At 46.4% G+C, this 21,794-nt stretch overlaps 1 protein-coding gene across 17 annotated transcripts in view; it reads left to right on the forward strand.

The window, feature by feature from the left end:
- The window catches only part of RBFOX1 (RNA binding fox-1 homolog 1), a 2,433,924-nt gene that overhangs the window by 2,022,920 nt on the left and 389,210 nt on the right, over positions 1–21,794 (forward strand). For 4 of the 17 annotated variants that reach the window (XM_059881320.1, XM_005224479.5, XM_059881318.1 and 1 more), the window contains exon 1: positions 3,297–3,587. The exons of the other annotated variants lie outside the window; for them this stretch is intronic. In XM_059881320.1, coding sequence (XP_059737303.1) covers positions 3,501–3,587 — 87 coding nt within the window. In that variant the 5' untranslated portion in view covers positions 3,297–3,500. Of the gene's footprint in view, positions 1–3,296; positions 3,588–21,794 lie in introns of those variants that run through there. 17 annotated transcript variants of the gene reach the window in all.

A 21,794-nucleotide genomic window follows, 5' to 3' on the forward strand; every position in this document is an offset into this window, starting at 1 on the left:
GGAAAGAACTGTGGTCCAGTCATATTGGATGCTTCGCGTTTGGGAAAACAGAACGCATGTTAGAAAACAAGAGGTTCTGGTTAGTGATCATTATTTATTTCCTTGTTGTATTATTTCCTAACGTTTGGTGGATGGGTTTTAAAAAGGAAACATTCAATTCACACCGCTTCACAAATATAACTACTACAATCATAGATGACAGTCATATCTAAATATAAAATCAGAATCAGAGATGTGAATAACAGGACTGGAGGTGGCGAGAACAGGAAGATGAAAACACAGATCCGCCCGTAGTACGGGTCAAAGGAATGGACGGAGTTGAACCTCTTATTGGGCTCTCACCTCGCAGCCAAAGTGAAAAAGGGTCACCAGACAACAGGCCTTTATTTTCAGAGAGAGGGAAAGGCGTGCTAAATGCTCAGGAGCAGAAAAGCTTTTGTGGCTTGGAGTTCTTACAAAGAAAAGAGAAAGCACCTTTTGCAAAGGAAACGGTGTATATCTATAGTTCTGGTTGTATAGGCGCGCCTCAATTTAATGTGCTTCGCAGATACCATGTTTTTTGTTGTTTAACAGACTGAACGTTTATGACAACCCTGAGTCAAGCAAGTCGGCGGACACCATTCTTCCAACAGCATTGGCTCACCTCACATCTCTGTCATATTGTGGTAACTCTCTCACTGTTTCAGACTTTTTCATTATTTTTCTATTCGTCTGTGTCTGTGATAACTGATCTTCAAGGTTACGATTACAGCTCGCTGAGGATTCAGATGGTGGTTAGCCTGTTTTAACAAGAAAGTATTTTTTTAATTAAGGCATATACTTCTTTTAGACATAAGGCTATCACACACTTATTAGACTATAGTATAGTGTAACCATATCTTTTATATGCACTGGGAAAGCAGAAATGTGTGCAACTGGCTTTATTGCGATGTTCCCTTAATCGTGGGGGTCTGGAATTCAACCACGATGTCTTCAAGGTCTACCTATATTTCTGAAATATATCATCAAGTTCTTAAAAAAAAAAAACAACACAAATAGTAATATATAGAAGTCTCTTATATTTACGTAAGTCTGCAGTTTCCATTCCATTCCATGCCGTATTTCATTGAGCATACCAACTCAATGGACATGAGTTTGAGCAAACTCCAGGAGATGGTGAAGGACAGGGAAGCCCAGCTGTGCTGCAGTCCATGGGGTTGCAAAGAATCAGACACAACTTAGCAACTGAACAAGTTTCCAAAACACTTCCACAATTTTGCCCTCTTGGTGAAGAGGAAGTGAGTATTGTCACTTACATAGGAGATTCGGGAAACAAAGTCTAAATATATACATTTCTGGCCTTCCTGAATTCCTGCCTCCTGGTCCAGTGATCTTTCCACCAGAGACATAACACGATCTGACCCCAGGGCTTTCCAAAGTCAGGAAGAGCCCTCCCTGCCCCCAGGAAGCGGTCTCATGGTAAAGCTACTGTTCTCACTGGTAACTTCTCAGAAGAGCAGTGTTGAAAGTCAGCGTCAAAAGCTAAAGTTAGAAACAGTATCAGGCTGTTAAGTAAGAGGGGGTCAACTCGCAGCTGTTCCTGGAGCTTTCTGAATCGTAACAAGGTGGCCACTTGGATACATGAGAATCAATTATAGAGAAACCTTGTCAAGATGGCCCCAATTCAGCCTTAAATCATTGCGTTCTCTGCCAAACGCTGTCCACTTTCGTTATCTAGAAATGTAATTATGCAACTAAATCAAGCAGCTAAAATTAGTGTAGTGTAAAAACACCTTGGCGATCTAAAAGTGGAGGCATTGACATTTGGATTTAGAAAAAGCCAATAGTTGAATACGTTTCGCGGTGTCTGATGCTCTCCAAGTTTCAACAAAAATCTATATCCAGTGTCAGGTTTCGAGTTCGAGGTGGGAGGTGGCAAGCAGATGTTGGGCTTGAAGGTGATTTTCAATGATCCCCAGGGCCTTTAGCATGGCTTGAGTGGACTCAGTCTGTGCTCTCAAAATTGGGAAATTCTCCCCACTAGCAGGTGCTGTCCTGGGATACATACTAGAAGAGTGACAGTCTGAAGGCTGTCTTTGCCTTCCACCTGAAGTCAAAGGCGTGTCTGTACCAGGCGTCCGTAGAGGAACACAGGGCAAGAATGCCAAATACATGTCTTGTACACATCACGAGAGGATGCCAAGCGCTTTTCTCGTCACACAACCCTATGAGGTAGGGTCTGTTACTATCTCAGTTTTCCAAATGAAGAAACGAAGGTTCAGAGACACTGAGCAACACGTTCAACATCACACAGCTGCCAAGTTGGGACACCCAAGTCAGTGTAATTCCACCTCCTGCAATCCCATCTGAGAGTATCTGTGGCCACGTAACGCATGCTGGACCATCACTTGGATGTTTTCGAACATCAGAAAGATCTGAAATACTGGAATGTATTTCTCGTCTGTGGTTTTGGTGTGCGTTAGGTATGCCTTTAAACTCTCGGAGCAGGGAGTCATCTTATTAATCGATTACACATTAAAATATAACAACTGAAAGCTCAAAGACAAAGAATGTTAAAGTTTTATTTTTAAGGCATATGAAATTATATTACAGAACAAAGTACTGTAATGGATACGGCGGCCAATTAGGAATTAGGAGCCTGGCACTGCCTCTCATGTGTGGAGGGCTGTGAGCGTGCAATTCAACTAGCGTGAGCCTCATTTCCCGTGTGGACCAGGAACTAGTAATAGTACCTACTTGCGAGAGTTTTGAGAATGAAATTACAAAACATGTGTAAATAATTTAGCTATAGTTCTGTGTGCCATAGCACACACTACAGATACTCGCTGGTGCTATAATTATATTTTGGGCACAAGTTGCCCCTTTAAAACTAAAATCTGGGAGAGAGAAAGAAAGAGAGAAACAGACATCAGATAACAAGATAGCATCTTCTTCCTTTCTCTGTGATCAGTACCAGAGGCTGTCTGCGTTCCTCTACTGAGCTTTTAAGTGGCAGCTGATAATCATATCAGTTGACATTTCTCAGCTTTCCTCTCTAACCATCCCACACAGACTCCAGTTTTTGCTTTTTTTTTTTTTTTTTTTTGCCCAAATTCCTTCGGAAAGAGCCCAAATCTGTCAGCCTGACCACCTTGCTCCCCGTCTCTGGGTCTCTCTCACTCTCTCTGAGAACTAAATTAATGAAGAGTATTTGGTTAGTCATGTTAGGCAAGCCGTTCCCAAAATAGAACCTTCCATTTTGGTAGCTTCAACCCTGCAGCTGCTGTGTCTCTCCCTCGTCTGCGAAGAAAACTTTCACATTAAGAGTTGCTGATGCTGGATTTTCTTTCTCTCCCCTCTGAGTGTTGATGAGCTCTGCGCTCCTGACAGCGGCGATCTGGCTCTCAGCTCTGTGGTTCGGAAGAAGTTGGGTCTATAGATCTTTTTTTTCTTTCTTTTTTTTCCCCCAACTCTCCATTGATGCGTTGAGCTTCCGAGGGGATCCCACCTGCCCGTAAAGCATGTTGCCTTCTCAAGGAGTCCTCTTGCATCCCTATGGCGTACCTATGATCGTTCCAGCCGCCCCCTACTTCCCAGGACTGATCCAGGTAATTCAAGGCCACTGCCAGCCAGCAACTTAACTCCAGAGCGCGCAGAGTAATAATTGGAATTTTTATGGTTGAGAAAGCAAACACTTTTAATACAGGAAAAAGCCCTCGTGTAGTCTGAGGGAAGACAGTAGGAAATCAAAAAGATGGATCACCCTAATCTGGCTATTGACATCTCTCATGGTTGAATAAATGGTGTAGTTGAGCTATATTTGCTTGTATTGATCGGGCTGCTGTTTAACATTCACTTTGCTTCGGGAGGTTGACCACGGGGCAAAGGATTTGTTCTCCTTCTGGGCTCTCGGAGGAACTCAGTCTCCCACAGCAGATCCTGAGATGGACTAACTGGTCATGAGGTGACTTGGTTAAGAGCTTTCACCCAGGAAACAGAAGGAGCATGAAATACACATTAATCCTTAGGTTCCGCTTCCCAGGGCTTGTCTGTTTTCATGAAGGGTACCCCTGCCTTCCCGAACCTGAAATTGACCAGTGGCAGAGAGGCAAAAGGAATGCTTTATTGATGGTTAATTTATGAAGTTCAGAGATGATACTAGGAATCCCTTACCAGTTGTTTACATCTGAATGATGGCAAGAAAGGAGATGATTGAAATACAAGTTGGTTTCACTTTTAAGGCTTTTCATTCTGTGTTGGGAGAGTCATCAAATAAGATATTTGGGGCCTTTTTTTTTTCATTGTAAGTGTGGCTTTTTAAGCAAAAGTTGGCTTCTGGGTATGTGTCTGAATTTCTCTGTGGAGAACTGACTAACGACAGAGGCTGAGTGTCAGAGGAAACCCGGATGTCTTCTTTTGTGGTTTGTTTGAGAGCAGTCATCTTTTTGTAATACATTCTGTATCTCCTTTCTACAGGAAAGAAAAGCTACATGTAGTTAGTACGTCCTTTTTACCTTCAGTTCTGTGCTCCTCCCTCCACGATCTTTCAAAATTCTGCAACACTAGCTCATTAATTCAAATTTCTGAGAAGGGTTCTGATCAAACCTCCAATGTCTACTTTTCTGAATGCTGTTGTTACCTCTTGTAAACTATAAGAATCTTGGCAATTTGAGCCATTAGGGGGGAGTCCAAAACATTGCGAAACATCTTATCATGCCAGATTTATGGTCCTTGCTCTTTTGGGAGGCTTCTATATTATGCATGAGAAATAATGGACTACCTGGAGAGTGGTCCTCAACAACGTGGAAACAGTTCCATCCTTCCAGGCATACGCAGGCCAGTGAGCCACTGGGATCTGAAGTCAGGCTTGGTGATACACCGGAAAACATTTTACTTCCCATTGGACATTCGGGGTGAAGGTTAGCGGTTAGAGTTTTGTCAGACCCTGGACCGCCCCATCCGATAAATAATTACAAGCAAATCGTGCCCTTCACTCTGTGCTGATTGATGCTGAAATTGCTTTTGAAAGTTCTCATAAGTTCCTGTTATAGATTAAGTGCCGGTGTAGGAAAAATAACAGCACCCACTGAAATGGGTGAATGTAATCAGGCTTAATGGACTCGAGAGCTTGTTGGGAATTAAATAACTATCGATCCGCTGGAATGCTGCTGTCATTACAAAATGCCACTCTGGACGTATTACCCGCGTGATAGATGAGAAGACACATGGGCGAGCTGAGAAATTGGGGAGGCCTGGTTCCCATTCCTTCCTCCTGTGCAGAGCCTTTGAGAAATGGATCTGGTTTCTGGGGGAAAGAAACAAGAGATTTTACTTGCAGATCATTGCTGGGATCATGCTTTGTTTTCCCAAGTGACACCTCTGGTAACTGGTTACCCAGAAGTCAGGGAGTGGTGCGGCAGGGGGTCTTAGCCCAGATGCTGTGACAGCCTTCATCTTCTTCCTCTCGCACCCGCCGTGGATCACACGGAAATGCTCTGAGTGGGGATAGACTGGCCTTCTTTCCAGTTTTCTGAGACAGCCTGTTATTTATCCAGCGGCATCAAGCAACTCAGACACTCCATGCGGTAACATTTGCAAGTGAAGGAAAGGCAATTCAAAGAAAGAACTGTAAGACATACACCCACACACTCGCCTCTCAGCTGATGCTTCAGGTGATACTAGGTGCCCTGTATTCCCGCAGACTCTATCAGCTTGCTGACCAATTCGTTGATCATGTGGGTTTCTTCCCAGACTCTTCAAGATGCAAATGTGTGTGTGGGTGATTTGTCGCTCAGTCATGTCCAACTCTGCAACCCCATGGACTGCAGCTCACCATGCTCCTCTGTCCATGGGGATTCTCCAGGCAAGAATACTGGAGTGGGTTACCATGCCCTCCTCCTGGGGATCTTCCCAACTCAGGCTTTCCCAAACTCACAGACTTAGAGAACAAACTTATGGTTGCCGGGGGGAGGGAGAGTTAGGAAGTTTGGGTTGGACATGTACACACTGCTGTATTTAAAATGGATAACCGATAAGGGCCTATTGTATAGCACAGGGAACTCTGCTCAATGTTATGTGCCAGCCTGTATAAGAAGGGGCTTTGTGGGGGAATGGATACATGTGTATGTATGCTGTCCACCTGAAACTGTCACAGCATTGTTAATCTGCTCTACCCTAATACAAAGTAGAAGTTTAAAAAAAGATGCCAGGGCTTTCCTAGAGGGAATTAAGGTGCCACCCACATCCTCATAATGTGATCAGTGAGACAGTTCCATGATCCCAAATAGTGTGTTCCTTCCGCAGTTGTAAGTTCCCTGTGACTGGAGGTATGAAACAGCGGTAGGGGCCACTGGGCAGGGTTGTCTTATCAGAATTCGAGATTCATCTCACAGTCTTTTCAACATGAAGAACCAGTGATTCTGTGGCCTACGAATTTCCTTTTCATAACCCTATCAAGTGCCACTTTTTTTTTTTCCTATTGCTCTGTTTTTGTCTGCTCAGTCCAAGAAAACAAACAATAATTGATCGGACAGCATAAGAGGCTTTTAAGAGAGCATCACCTTATCCTGCAAAGGCGGTGAGCAAACATGTTTCCTAATAATTCCGAGGACGTGACTCAATAGTATCTTTTGTCTCAGGAGTAGATTCAATAGTGACTGCTGACCTCATGGGCCATCCCCAAAGAAAGCTAGATTCTTTACCATATTGAATATCCTGAACCCATCTTTAATGTCTGAACTTGTTGAATAGATAGCAAGGTGAATAGTTTTTCCTTCCAGCCATGTAAGGTACTCCAGAGTGACCGTGGAGGATTGGGCTGAAGCGGTTTGGACAGTTTTCATGCATAGTAAGAAGCAGAAGAAGAGAAATACTATCAAGTATCAAATATTAACAGTATATAAACACTGTTCCATTCCCCTTGGCATAGAGCGACTGCTGGTATCTCTGGTTAAGAAGAACGAACATGTCTTCCCATTGAACTCCTTTATTCATGTCTCAATTTCCAACAAGACCTTGAATGATCAATGAATTATCTGACCTGAGAACAGGAGATTTGACGAGTAAATTGTCCATCAGTCTTGAGTCAAAGAAGCTACCAGGAGAACTTACCCGAGCCGTGGACCAATAGCCGGCTGCACAGCGTCAGATGATATCATCTAAACCTCAGCTTTGTAACTGATCAGTCTGGGTGGTGTTTGGGTCTGATAAGCCCTCGGCTCTGGGTTCAAGTTCAGACTTGAGCCCCTCACTGTAGATATTTATCTGCCAGATACAGCCCTTGACCATCACTGCTAGATTATTTTCCACACCAAGACAGTTCCATTCTCATCTCCTCCGGATATTGCAGATCAGGTCTGGAGACTATTTTCCTAGACAGAGGATGGTGTAGACATGGCCACATCCACCTTACTATGTACTTTTTTACTTTAGTTATTCAGTTGCTACCCACATATTCCATATCAGGCAAGTTACATGTGCCTGGAAAACAGAAGCAGCCAGTACAGCTACTGACTGTTAGGTTCACAGCCTGGTGGAAGAGAACCTTAGATAAATATAAAATCCAATACGATAGGAAAAACATCAGGAAAGCATGATAGGTGATAAGTATTTCACACGTGCTTTGTACCAGGCAGGGCTTCCCAGGTGGCGCTAGCGATAAAGAACCTGCCTGCCAGTGCAGGAGACATAAGAGACTTGGGTTTGATCCCTGGATCAGGAAGAGCCCCTGGAGGAGGGCCTGGCAACCCACTCCAGGATTCTTGCCTGGAGAATCCCATGGGCAGAGGAGCTTGGCTGACTATGGTCGATGGGATCACAAAGAGTCGGACTTGAGTGAAGTGACTTGTATGCACGCGTGTACCAGGTATGGTGCTAAATACTTATATATTTTATCTCAATTTATCCTAACAATGCAGTTGTACCCCCCTTATCTGTGGGGGATGTTGACTTAAAAAATATTCAGCAACCTAAAAGTTGAGAGCTAAGTTTTAGGACTTCAAGCCTGGGCCTCTCAAGTAAGCCTAAGCGAACTGCTCCAAGGAGGTGAGGGGATGAGCCTGGTTATATAGAAGTTTTGTAACAAAGAGCAGGTAGTCTGAGCATCAAAGAGATTATTCTTATTGAAAGAAAAACAGATATCCCAAGTTAAGGAATTTAGCACTTCTCTATTATAGGAAGATGCAAGAGTCCAGGCTCACTGAAATCATTCCTTTAATAAGCATCTCAGCCTTCGGGCCATGGGCCTGTGTTTTCACATCCTGAGCTTCCTCAGGGCTCACTGTAGGGAGTGGCTGCAGTCTGCTGGCTGCTAGATGGCAGGCATTCTTCTCCTTCCCCCAGGGTCACCAGCCACTGATGTCTGTGACGTCCTTGTTTACTGGCAGGGCAGGAAATGCTCCATTTCCCAGGGATATGGCCTAGACCCCCAGTGGATGCTTTAGATAGTACTGGACCCAAGATGGATTGTGTTTTTCCCTGTACACACATACCTGTGTGTGTGTGTGTGTGTTACTCAGTCATGTCTGACTCTCTGCAGCCCTGTGGACTGTAGCCTACCAGGTCCTCTGTCCATGGAATTTTCCAGGCAAAAACACTGGAGTGGGTACATACATGTGGTCCAGTTTATTTTATAAATTAGACACAGAGACTACTACTAATAATAAAATAGAACTATTATAACAGTTTACTGCAATAAAAAGTTGTGAATGTGGCTCTGGATATCTTACTATACAAAGCACACACTTTTTTTTCCTTCCTTGAAGTGTCTCAGAGAAGATTCATTCTTAACATAGATCTTAGCAATTTCAGCATATGGTTTTGTTGCCTTCCTTATTAGGTTGAGAATGTTTTCATTTCAAGGAAGCACTTGACGGCTTCTCCATCAGAACTACCAGTATCACTAACTCTTGTCCTTTGGGGCTGGTATTCAGGAAAATAAGGATCAGTTGCACCCGAGCATCACGATAACTCGGTAGTTGATCTGATACCTGAGATAGTTACTAAGCAACTAACTGTGTGAGATCTTCTGAACACAGGGATGGGCCACATCCTGGACAGGACAGAATGGGACTGGACCACCCCGAACAACACACAGTTTAAAATGTATGAATTGTTTACTTCTGGAATTTCCCGTTTAATATCTTCAGGCTGTGGTTGACCTCAGGTAAAGCTGGGAGAGCAAACCTGTGGATAATGGTGGTTACCATAACCCGAAAGTTGGGTTCTGTTTGTCCCACCATTATCTGTAATTGTAAATCTCCCAAAGCTCTGAAAATCAGCTTTTTTGGGGGGTGGGGGGAGTGTTGGCACTAAAATGCCTCTCGGAAGAAAACTTGACCTGAAATGATGTGCCGCTATTTATAGACTGTCTTTATCCCACTCAGTGTGAATATTCATATATTTTGCTACGGGAATTTTTCTGTGTTTGATTTCAGAGTGTTGTCCCAGGCCCTGCTGAGAAAGTTACATAATCTGTTTCTGATGGATTCCCTTTCTGAAAAAGAAAAATCTCCCCAAATCTGAATTTCAAGATAGAGAGGTGACCCCATGGGTATTGGATAAGAAATCACAGTCATGTATTACGATGCCTTTTCTGCATATGGAGGACCTGAAAGTGACATTTAGAGAAAGGTCACTTGCCCAAGGTCACAAGGATTGTCAGTGCCAGAGCTGAGATGTGGACCATGTCTGGTGGACTGGGACCTTTGTTCTTTGTCACAGATCCACTATCGAGGTGCATATGGAGATATAGGAGAGGGAGACGGTGGATGCCTCTTGGAGTAGGAAAGAGGGTCGTTCACAGGGGAATGAGGGCTTCCCAGGTAAAGAACCCGCCTATCAATGCAGGAAATGCAAGAGATGCGGGTTCAATCTCTGGGTCAGGAAGGTCCCCTACAAAAGGGCCTGGCAACCCACTCCAGTATTCTTGCCTGGAGAATCCCAAGTATAGAGGAGCCTGGCCGGCTACAGTCCATCAGGTAGCAAAGAGTCAAACACGATTAAATCAATGTAGCATGCATACACTCAGACGGGAAAGGTGGCATTCAAGTCGGGCTGTAGAGCATCACCAGACATTCTCTGGGCAAACAGAGGAGAAAGCCCTTCCTATCAGAGCAGAGAACGTGGGTGAGCTCACGATGCTTGGGTTGACATATCAAGACGGAGCTTCAGTATCTTCCCCAACCCATTGGCACTGTGTGTCTTGGCATTGCGTAAATATAGGTCTCAAAAGACAGGGCTCCAGAGGAGCTGGGAGAAATGGAGCTCAGAAATGGAGCTTCTGAACCCCGAATCTCTCTGTGCCCACACAGGAATGGGCTCTCTACTGCCCTTCTCTGAATCCATCAGGTGAATGTTGAATTCCCTGGATTTTGAGTCCGGATCACTATTTGCTATCCTTTCTTTCTGAAGCAGTAAGCTCTCTGAAGCCTGTGCTCTCCAACCCGTACCCCACAGAATTAGATGGCAGCAGAGTAATGAGGAACGCCTCCCTGACGTGGGTAGCAGTGGTAGAGGCAAACCCCTCAGCTCTGGATTTTGAAGAAGAAATCAGCATCATTGAATTGGGTGATTTATCTAATGAGAGATCTGTATACACCTGTGTCGTGTGGTCACAGGAAGAAGGAACACCCCCCCTCCCCCAGGACCCTCTTGTCTAACACTTGAAAATGAATATCCCAGGAGACACACTTGCTGGCAAAGCCAGAGACTTTTTGGGGAAGGGGTGCCCAAGTGGAGAGCTGCAGGGGAAGGAAACCCAGGAGAACTGCTCTGCCATGTGGCTCGCATTCTTGGGTTTTATGGTGATGGGTTAGTCTCTGGATTTTCTGGTCAATCATTGTGACTCAGGGTCCTTCCTGCTGGTACATGCATCACTTAGCCAAGATGGATTCCGGCAAGGAGGATTCTGGGAGGTTGGTAGGACATATGGAGTCTCCTCTCTCCTTTTGACCTTTGCCGAATTCTTCCGGTTGGTAGTAGCATGTTAGTTCCAAGTTCCTTACCAGGACTTCCTGTTGGAAAGTAACTCATGCAAGTGGTTACTCTCAGGCCTAGTTAGAGTGGCCTAGTTTGGTCAGTGGGTCCCTTCACAGTGACACCAAGAATTATCAAACTTCTGGTTTTAGCAGGGGACCAAAAGTAACTGGCCCCTGCAGAAAGGTAGAGAGATGTATGAGGGATGTGTAAGGCACTGGTGTAAACCTGAAGGGAATAAGCTTGTGTTGCTCAGCGGCTGGTGGAGCCATTTTCAGATCTTGATATTGCTGCCCTGCAGAGTTATTTACATGTGTGGAATATCTGCTGATTGGGAAAGAAAGCAGAAGGCCCGCCTGCATAATGTGAGTGTTGGTGGCGTCATTTACTTTGTGGCTGCTCCATCTTAGTCACCGAGTGACTTTTCTGTACTGCCAAACAGGCCGTGTCAACAGCAGACTAAATTAAAGAGTCAGGGAGGCGGCAAAGAGAATTTGGAGTCAAACAGGTCCGTGTTGATATATTGGCCCTGGCATTTACTAAGCATGTGGCCTTGAGCTTGTCAATTAACCTCTCCAAGGCTGTTTTCTCAGCTACAAAATGGAAACAGGAACACCTGTCTTGAAGAGTGGTTGTGAGTTTACGTGGGATTCATCTTTGTTCAACAGTTACTTATTGAGCACCTACTGTATGCCAGGCTGTGAGAAGTGGAGTGAGAAGTGGGTGTAGGTGATGAGGCAGAATAGGAAACACACAAGATTCTTTTCAACCTAAAATTTACATCCTAATATATGGAAAAGGTGGCATTTATATGTATGTGCTTAGTCACTCAGTCATGTCCGACTCTTGCAACCCCATGGACTGTACCCCACCAGGCTTCTCTGTCCATGGAATTTTCCGGGCAAGAATACTTGAGTATCTTGCCATTTCCTTCTCCAAGGGATCTTCCTGATCCAGGGATTAAACCTGTGTCTCCTGCATTGGCAGGCAGAGACTTTACCCCTAGGACCACCTGAGAAGCCCATTTATATGTATATATAATATTTGTTCTCAATTGGTAAAGAGCCTGGCGGACTACAGTCCATGGGGTTGCAAGAGTTGGACACAACTTAGTGACTAAAGTAAAGTCGCTCAGTCGTGTCTGACTCTTTGCGACCCCATGGACAGTAGCCTACTAGGCTACGCCGTCCATGGGATTTTCCAGGCAAGGATACTGGAGTGGGCTGCCATTTCCTTCTCCAGGGGATCTTCCCAACCCAGGGATCGAACCTGGGTCTCCTTCATTGCAGACAGATGTTTTACCGTCTGAGCCACACTTCAGGATGGGCTGGCCACCTCATAATTCTTATCCTGTGTTATTCTGAAAGAGGATAGGCATTTACTCAGGACTCTTATCTTTTAGTGACAAGATCTAATTCATAATTGTTTAGAGGGGAAACAGAAAACCTCCACCTTCAGGCACAGTTGAATTCAGAGGCTCCAATGACTCAAGTCAAGTCACCCCATGACTCCACAGTAGTTATCTGAACTTGATCTTCATTCACAAATGCACCACATCCAACTGGTGGCAAAGACGGTGAAGTAAATTCTGGCCTCTGTACACTAACCCTGAATTAACTCTCAGACACAGAGTTGGTAGCTCAGCTGGTAAAGAATCCGCCTGTAAGAAAGTGAATCTGCCTGTAATGCAGGAGACCCTGGTTCTATTCCTGGGTCAGGAAGATCCTCTGGTGAAGGGATAGGCTACCCACTCTAGTATTCTTAGGCTTCCCTTGTGGCTCAGCTGGTAAAGAATCCGCCTGCAATGCGGGAGACCTGGGTTCCATCCCTGGGTGGGAAGATCCCCTGGAGAAGGGAAAGGCTACCCACTCCAGTATTCTGGCCTGGAGAATTCCATGAACTGTATAGTCCATGGGATTACAAAGAGTTGTAAATGACTGAGCGACTTTTGCAGAGTTTTGGGTGAAGTAGAAAAGAATAGCTTTATTGTTTGCCAGGCAAAGAAGGCCACAGTGGGCTAATGCTCTCAAGGCTGTGTGTCCAGACCTGGAGGGAGGGTACAGTGAGCCCTGTGTGGAGTCTTCTAGTCCACGGATGGGGTTGCTGATGAGGATCAGAGTGCCTGAAGAGGCTGCATTCCTTCAATCCAGAGATCTTCTGGCTTAACAGTGACCCTCTCTCTGGAATGAAGAGTGCTTTATCAGACATTAACATCTTTCCATTTGGTGGGAGTTTCAGTATCTGCAAAACAGCTCAAGGATACTGTTACGTGTATCCCTTGAGGGGGATCTCGGACTGCCCCCAAGGCTGCACAATTGTTTCTGGACTGTTCCTCCCTTGTCCCTGCATCCTCTCTCTTTCCTGACTAGCAACTGAACCTGCCCTTTGGAACTCAGGGAAAGGGGCTTTTGTGCCCATGAGCCCCATTGGGTCCAGCTGGATTTCAGTGATCCCCAGAAACTCCAGGCTGACACCCCAACCCATCCCCAACTCTTCCCCAACTGCAAAAATTCCAAAGTCAAGCTGGAAGCTGGGGTTAGATCTAGCCAAGCAGGGAGTGAAGGAGCAGTCAGAGCTCACTTATCCAGTTTAGGCATTCTTGTTGTTGAGTTGCCAAAGTGAAAGTGAAGTCGCTTACTTGTGTCCGACTCTTTGCAACCCCATGGACTGTAGCCTACCAGGCTCCTCCGTCCGTGGGATTTCCAGGCAAGAGTGCTGGAGTAGGTTGCCATTTCCTTCTCCAGGGCATCTTCCCGAGCCAGGGATCAAACCCAGGTCTAAGTCATGTCTGACTCTGCCATACCATGGACTGTAGCCTGCCAGGTCCCACTGAAACCGTTTACCTCAGATTGGGACTTGAACCCATGTGACTGGGACTTGAAGCCAGCCAAAACCCACATTTCCTGGTTTCAGGGCCTAATAAAGCTCAGGTTCTTGATGTCTCATCCCAGAAAGAATTCAGTGAGAGACAAAGTTATAGGTAAGAAATGGATTTATTCAGATTCAGAGAGAAACACACTCCACAGGCAGAGTGTGTGCCTTCACAGAGGGTGAGTGTGGCTGCGAAATGTGGTGTGGTTAGTTTTTATAGGCTGGGTAATTTCATATGCAAATGAGTGAAAGGAAATGGCAACCCACTCCAGTGTTCTTGCCTGGAGAATCCCAGGGACAGGGGAGCCTGGTGGGCTGCTGTCTATGGGGTTGCACAGAGTCGAACACGACTAAAGTGACTTAACCTTAACCTAATGAGTGGGAGGATTATTCCAACTATTTTGGGGAAGGGATGGAGATTTCAAGGATTTGGGCTACCCCCCACTCCTTGGTCTTTTAACAGTGCCTTGGAACTGTCATGGCACCTCTGGATGGGTCATTTCACTTGCCGATTGAGGATCAGGGGCTAGTCTTGCCTGCCATCTTGGTTCCATTTGATTCTAATTGATTTACGTTGTATCCTTGGGCTATGTCATTCTTTCAAAAGTTGTGCCCTGCCCCTTTCCTTCCTGCTACACCTCTGTCCCTGGGATTGCCCAGGCAAGAATACTGGAGTAGGTTACCATTTCCTTCTCCAGGGGATCCTCCAGACCCAAGGATCAAATGCACAAGTGGGCAGCCTTTCCCTTCTCCAGGCGATTTTCCCAACCCAGGGATTGAACCTGGGTCTCCCAGGTTGCAGGCAGATTCTTTACCAGCTGAGCCACAAGGGAAGCCCAAGAATACTGGAGCGGGTAGCCTATCCCTTCTTCAGCGGATCTTCCTGACCCAGGAGTCGAACCGGGGTCTCCTGCATCGCAGCGGGATTCTTTACCAACTGAGCTATCAGGGAAGCCCCCTACATTGGCAGGCAGGTTCTTTACCACTGAGCCACCAGGGAAGCTCAATTTGGGTGCTCAACAGATGAAAAACAAAGTTCTCAATTCCTTGAGAGGTATTACAGTTGTCTCAATTGTTCAAGCTATTACAAACATCTAAACATGTCTCTTCTCCCCCAGACCTTGCCCGTACCCCACCAGGGAAGAAATTAGTGGGTTTCTGATCTTACTTATCCAGTTACCTTTTTTTTTTTTTGCCAGTGATCATAGTTACCAGACATTCACAATGACCCAGTGTATCTTGCTTCTCCATACCTGATCAGATGAATCAAAGGCAAATATGGCAATTTTATGCAGTATTTTCCCACCTAAAGTAATTACAGGAGTGTCTCCCACCACAGTATGTTTGGGACATCCCCAGTCTTTTGCAAGTGAAACCACCACAATCTAGGAACATACAGATAGCCTGACGAGGACAACAGGTAACACTTATAATTGAGGCAAGACAGAAGTTACCCACATCATGCAAAGCCATACCTTCTTTTTATATTAGCAATACCAACGTCAATAAATCTAGAAATAAAGGGAAACTAAAGCCCTCCTTTTATGAAGTTTGAAATCATGTGGACCTTGCACATCATTCCAGGTGTCTCAATGCGCTCGGAGACGCCAGCAACTTTCCCCCTTCAGCTTTATAGAGGTGCGCTTTTTTTTTTAATTAAAAGATTAAAAGGACACTGTCAATCTCTTCTGATTAATAGCAGTCCTATAAAAAGGATGTGTTCCTGCTGCAGCCATCTGTCATTCTGATCGTTTTAAAGGCATACTATATCAGCAAGTATGCTTTTTATAATACACTGGCATGGGGCAGGCGGGGCTGGAGGGACTTCTGGATTTCACACTCCACTTTGCCGCTTTAGTGTTCCGCGATCTGAGCCTTTGATGGTGAAGCGGAACCCCCCTCCCTGTCTTTGAAAGGTTGTTTTGGGTAAGTGCTTTCCCGGGCTGACTTAGGATGGAGATACTCGCCCCTATTTATGTTTCTCTCCCATCTAAAGATAGATCCATCACACTTGCATCCCACCAGCATTCAAGCAGCCAGCTCCTTCACTTGATTAACTACTGAACCCTGAATACTGTCCAGAAGCGATGAACTCAATATTCTGTGGGTCTGTGGTCTTCTGCAAAGCCTGATTTTTTTTTAATTTTTAAAATTTTATTTATTTTATTGACGTATAGTTAATTTACCATGCTCTCTTGATTTACCTACCCTACATCTGGCTCCAGGAAGCGTGGTGGGTCCGGTGCATTGCTGGCCTGGGAGAGGGTGGCTTCCCTCAGCCGTTACCTTTCGTTCCCCCGCTAATCCGCACTGGCTCTCAGACAGGGGGGCAAGATTCAGCAACCGCGGAGGCAGCTGTCATGTGCGTTCTCACAGTGTTCTCACCAACCACTCTCCGAAGAGCTATTTCTTCTCGTTTCATGAGGCAGCACAATTAAAGATTTAGACGAGAGGATTGAGAGTGTGGAGCTTAGACCAGGGAAACCTGAGGCTGGCCATGACCTTCTCTGGGTGATTCTGGGAAAGCGGCCTGACCTCTCAGAGCCTCCGCTTTCTCATCTAGAAAGTGGGAGTAACATTCCATGGACTTCTGCCTCCTGGAGTCAATATCAGGAATAAAAGAACTCAAAGATGACCACGCCTGGGGCCCTTGTTGTCCAGCCAAGAGGACGTAATGCCAAGGGCTGAACCAGAGCTGGCCCTTGGTCCTGTGTCCTGGGGGTTTCACCTCTCTGAGCTTCCACTGTCTCAGCTTGGTGGCAGGGACAGTCACACCCACTTCGCAAGGGAGCCCTGAGGCTTTGATGCGATAATGTTTGTGAAGCAGCCATAGCAGCACCTGCTCATGGTACGAACTCCATCGCGGTTGGCCAACATCGCCGTTGTCATGGTTTTTTCATCCTATCCTGGGTGGCTGCGGTTTCCTTTGCATATGAAGATGCTCTCGGTTTGGAGGTGGCTGGCCTGTGTGCAGCTCTCTGCTTCTGCTGTCCATGGAGATTCCTGTGAACCAGACGCATAGGTTTTAGGTGCAGCTGAACAGAGCACGGTGCAATCAGGGATACACCACGCCTTAGCCCATGGCTTTGGGGGGCATGAGACACATATCCCCTCCCACTTTCTCAACTGTTAGCCTGGGGAGCTGGGACTACTAGACACCTGATGCCAAAAGCTCAGCTTCTCTGTACACAGGTGTTGAATTAAACCTCAAAGACGGAGTTTTGGGTGAAGTAGAAAAGGGGTCTTTATTACTTTGCCAGGCTAAGGGGGGCGCAGTGGAATCATGCCCTAGAAACCAAGTGTCTCAGCTTGGGGGAGACAGTGACAAGTCTTACAGTAAAAGAGGGTGTGATCAGCTCGTGGTTGGTGGTAAGGTAAGTAATAGTCAGCATTATCAACCTTCAGGTTTAACTGGTCTGGGGTCTGCATGCCTGTGGGTGGCATATCATCATTAACCGTTAACTTCTCCCACCTGGAGGGGGTTTCAGTATCTGCAAAACAACTGAAAGATATTGTTGTACAGATCCCTTGATGAGGAAGCAGGACTCTGCCCCGAGGCTTCTCTTGACTGTTTCTCGCTGGTCTGGCATGCTCCCTTCCCTAGTTAACAGCTGTTTGAATCTGCCCATTGGAACTCAGGTCTTGGAGGCTGAAGGAAGGCTGTTTCCTGTAATCTAAGAAATGGGGGCCTCACAAAAGCCTTGTGTCCACCAGCCCCGCAGGGGCCTGCACGTTGGATACCCAGGCAGGAGGAGGGCCAGATTTTAGCCCTGTGGAAACCTGGCCCAAATCTTTGTCCATTTGCTCTAGTAGAACAGCTGGGGCTGGACCTGGGGCTGGGTGGAAGGAGGGGGAGGGTGGGCTTTGAAGGAGAAGAGAGAAGCCCGTCCCCTCTCCTCCATGTGGCCACAGCCTTCTGGGGACAGACTCTTGGGGACCACCTACACCCCTGTTCCATGCGGCTCCTGGCACACTGTGGGCGCTTAATAAATGCTAAATAATAAGAATAGCTCCCATCTGTCGGTGCCCGGTGGTGGAGAAGATGTTTGAGCACAGGACGGCCGACTGGCACCGGGCAGCTTGTGAGAAGCCTTCAGGGAAAGACGCAGCTCTGAGTCACTCAGAGGGCTTCTTGTACCCAGGGGTCAGCTGACCCTGTGACTCATCAGAAGCTGGGCAAGTTCATTAAGCATGCAAGTGTCCACTCTGAACCCCAGATCGTCTCCATCAGAAGGCAGGGAGCAGAACCCAGTGAACTGTGTGCCTCCCAGGCAATCTCGGGTTTCCACGTGTGGCTGGATGCAGGAACTGGTGTCGACCGACAAGGCAGGGACTTTGTTAGGGTTTAAAAGGGGCCCTGGATCTGCCCTCTGAACAGACGGCGTCATAAATTCATACTTCCGTCATTTTCTTGGAAGAAAATGCCTACTGGGCTTTGCGCATTTAGTTACAATAAAAACAACAGCAGCTGCTTGTTTTCAGGCATTTACTAACGTACCAGGCCATGTGTAAGGCATTTCACCTACAGCATCTGACTGAAGCATTGTGGTTTGGAGAGGAAAAAGCAGGTGGACAGGGTGCTGTCAGGATGTGGAATCTGTGGCAGGTGACCTGGTTCATCTCCTTCCTTCAGCTGTGTGACCTTGGGCATTACTTACTCCCTGTGTGACCTCAGGCAGGGATCATCACGTCTCTGGGCAGCAGTCACCTCGTTGGACGGCAGTGAAAGGAACCAAAGCGTATAAAGTTCATAACCCAGCGCCTAGTGCTTGGAAAGAACTCAGTGCATGTATCACCCAGTTTATCTCCAAGGGCACTGCAACGCCACCACGACCAAACTGTGTAAGAGAGACGATACTGAGTGTTTGAGATACCCGCACACACACACATACATATAAATGCATGTGTGTGTTAGTCCCTTGGGCGTGTTCGACTCTGCGACCGCATGAACTGTAGTCTGCCAGTCTCCTCTGTTTGTGGGGTTCTCCAGGCACGAATATCGGAGTGGGTTGCTATTCCCTCCTCCAGGGGATCTTCCCAACCCAGAGATCAAACCCGAGTCTCCCGTATTGCAGGCAGATTCTTTACCATCTGAGCCACCAGGGAAGCCATATAAATGTATATGTAGTGTAATATATATGAGCTAAGAGTGTGAGCTCTTGAGCCAGACTGCAGACTGCTGAGCTAGAATCTCAGCTTTGCCTGCTGGGGGAAAACTATGCTGTTCTACAGTTTTTCCATCTGTAAAATGGACACATCAAAAGCACCTGAAACCATGGTATACGATCCTCCTGTATTGGATGAGGACCACACCAGAGTTGCCGTTGAGAATCGCACGAGTTAATACTTGTAAGGCACTCTAATTGTGCTTGGTATACAGTAAGGGCTCAGTAAAGAATGGAAATAATTATATAATAAGGATTATATAATTAGTAATACTATGGATTGTGTTTGTGTCTGACAATATGCATAGACATAATACATGTATAAATACATATTACATGTAATTATCACATAATTACATAATGAGTTTAAATTATACTATTTAATATGATTGTATAGTGACATAGGACTTCCCAGGTGCCACCAGTCGTAAAAAACCTGCCTACCAGTGCAGGAGATGTGAGAGACGTGGGTTTGATACTAGATCAGGAAGATCCCCTAGAGGAGGGCATGGCAACCCACTGCAGTGTTCTTGTCTGGCAAATCCCACGGATAGAGGAGCTTGACAGGCTACAGTCTATAGACTGTCGGACAGGACTGAAACGACTTAGAATTCCATACACACAGTGATATATTATTGATTATATAATAAAACCTAAGAGAAATATGGGACTTCCCTGCTGGTCCAGTGGTTAACACTTCACCTTCCAATGCAGAGGGTGCAGGTTCGGTCCCTGGTCGGGGAGCTAAGATCCCATATGCCCTATAGCCCAGAAACCAGGACATAAACAACATAAGCAATATTGTAACAAATTGGACTTCCCTGGTGGCTCAGATGCTAAAGCGTCTGCCTACAATGTGGGAGACCCAGGTTCAATCCCTGGGTTGGGAAGATCCTCTAGAGAAGGAAATGGCAACCCACTCCAGTACTCTTGCCTGGAAAATCCCATGGACAGAGGAGCGTGGTAGGCTACAGTCCATGGGGTGGTAAAGAGTCAGACACGACTAAGCGACTTCACTTCACTTCACTTCTTCAAGAGAAATATAAGTATATAGAATATTGTGCATCATTTAATATAAAATTATCACATATATTAATATATATTAATGTTACACGTCATTATATATCATTATGTATTATATAATATATAATTTTTATATAATGTATAACCCCATAGAACACATATAATTACATTATTATAGCTATTATATTCGTTATTGTTGTTGTTTAGTTACTAACTCATGTCCAACTTTTTGCAACCGCATGGACTGTAGCCTGCCAGGCTCCTCTCTCCATGGGATTTCTCAGGCAAGAATACTGGAGTGCCATTTCCTCCTCCAGGGGCTCTCCCTGACCCAGGGATCGAACCCACATCTCCTGCATTAGCAGGCAGATTCTTCCCAGAGCCACCTGGGAAGCCTTCATTATCTTATATACTCACCTGATAATAATCCTGTCCTTAATATTTCTACTATTGCTGCAGCTGCTAGTCACTGCATTGGTTACTTGGCATAGAATGTTTCTACCAGAACATTTCTATTACTGCTCGAGACCATCCTGGAAAGAGAGAAGCTGAGGCTCAGCTAAGTGAAATGCCTGCTGCGGCTCTCAGGATTGGAATACGGCAGACCTGGGGTTTCTGCCCTTGCAGCCGGGGGGCCCCAAGCCACGCCAGCCGGGACCCTGCCCTGCTCTGTGACTCTGGTGTCATCTCCCCGTCCTCTGGCCTTGTCTCTGCCCTGTACTGCCTCTTCTGAGCAGAAGGCTAATGTGGTTTTGTGCTCCTGTCATTTCTGATCAGAGTTCCTCCCTCAGCCTGCCAGCTTTCGGTCAAAAGGTCTCGTTCCCCCTGGAAGCCTCGTTCCTCGGGGAGAAGATCAAAACGGAAGGTAGGGGGTGACAGAGGGCGAGGAGGGGACTGCTGGGACGGGGTCCTTGTGGTTTTGTTGACAAGACCTTCCTTTTGGTTTTCAGTGTCTAAACCTCCCCGAAACACACTCTCCATTCTCCCTTTAAACACGCATCAAGCGGTGTTAGCGACACACATTCTCTGTCAAACACGTCAGTCCCTCCGGGGGCCAGGGACAGCTTGCGAGCGGCGTCTCCTATTGTTATTGTGCTGGTGTGTTATTTCTCCCTTCAACAGCTCTGCATTTGTTCTGGCGAGAGGCGAGAACACTGAGGTGCCTGCTCACTGGGCTATTTTGACAGGAGATGTGAAATTGACAGGGACCGTCCACCGACCGTCTTAATAAGGCGACTCCTCCCGCTTTGTAGAGACTGGCCACGCAGGCAGCCCTGCCTTTGCCTGGAGCCCTTACTGGGGATTTGGGTGGGAGCGTAAGGACTCTAAAGAGCTGGAGCTTGTTTCACACCTGGCGCGTTGGCAGGCGTCTCCGGTTGTGATTTAGCCCAGGGACTGGGTACTGCCTGCCAGAGGGTCTAAGATCTGTGCGGGGCACTGAGCAGGTGTTGCACGCATTCACGCAGCATACGGTCCGCCTGTCATCGGCCGCTGAGTCCCGGTCTGGTCTCCATTGTAGGGACCCAAGCTCCCACCTGCTGCATGGTGATGGGGTGGCCTGGGGATGGATGAAAAGCCTCCCATTGCTGAGGGTAACGCGGAACATATGGGATTCTTCTCTGTCTAAACAGTGGTGGGGTTTGAGTGTGCGATGCTGTCTGCATGTATATTTTCTTTAGTGTCTGATTCTTGCAAGGTCAGAGCCTCGCTAAGGATACCACTCTGTAGAGTCCTCTCCTGGGGGGATGCTCAAGGTGTGTGTCCAAAGTCATCTCTGCTTCC

This window comes from Bos taurus, chromosome 25 (assembly GCF_002263795.3).
Source record: "Bos taurus isolate L1 Dominette 01449 registration number 42190680 breed Hereford chromosome 25, ARS-UCD2.0, whole genome shotgun sequence".
NCBI lineage: Eukaryota > Metazoa > Chordata > Mammalia > Artiodactyla > Bovidae > Bos > Bos taurus.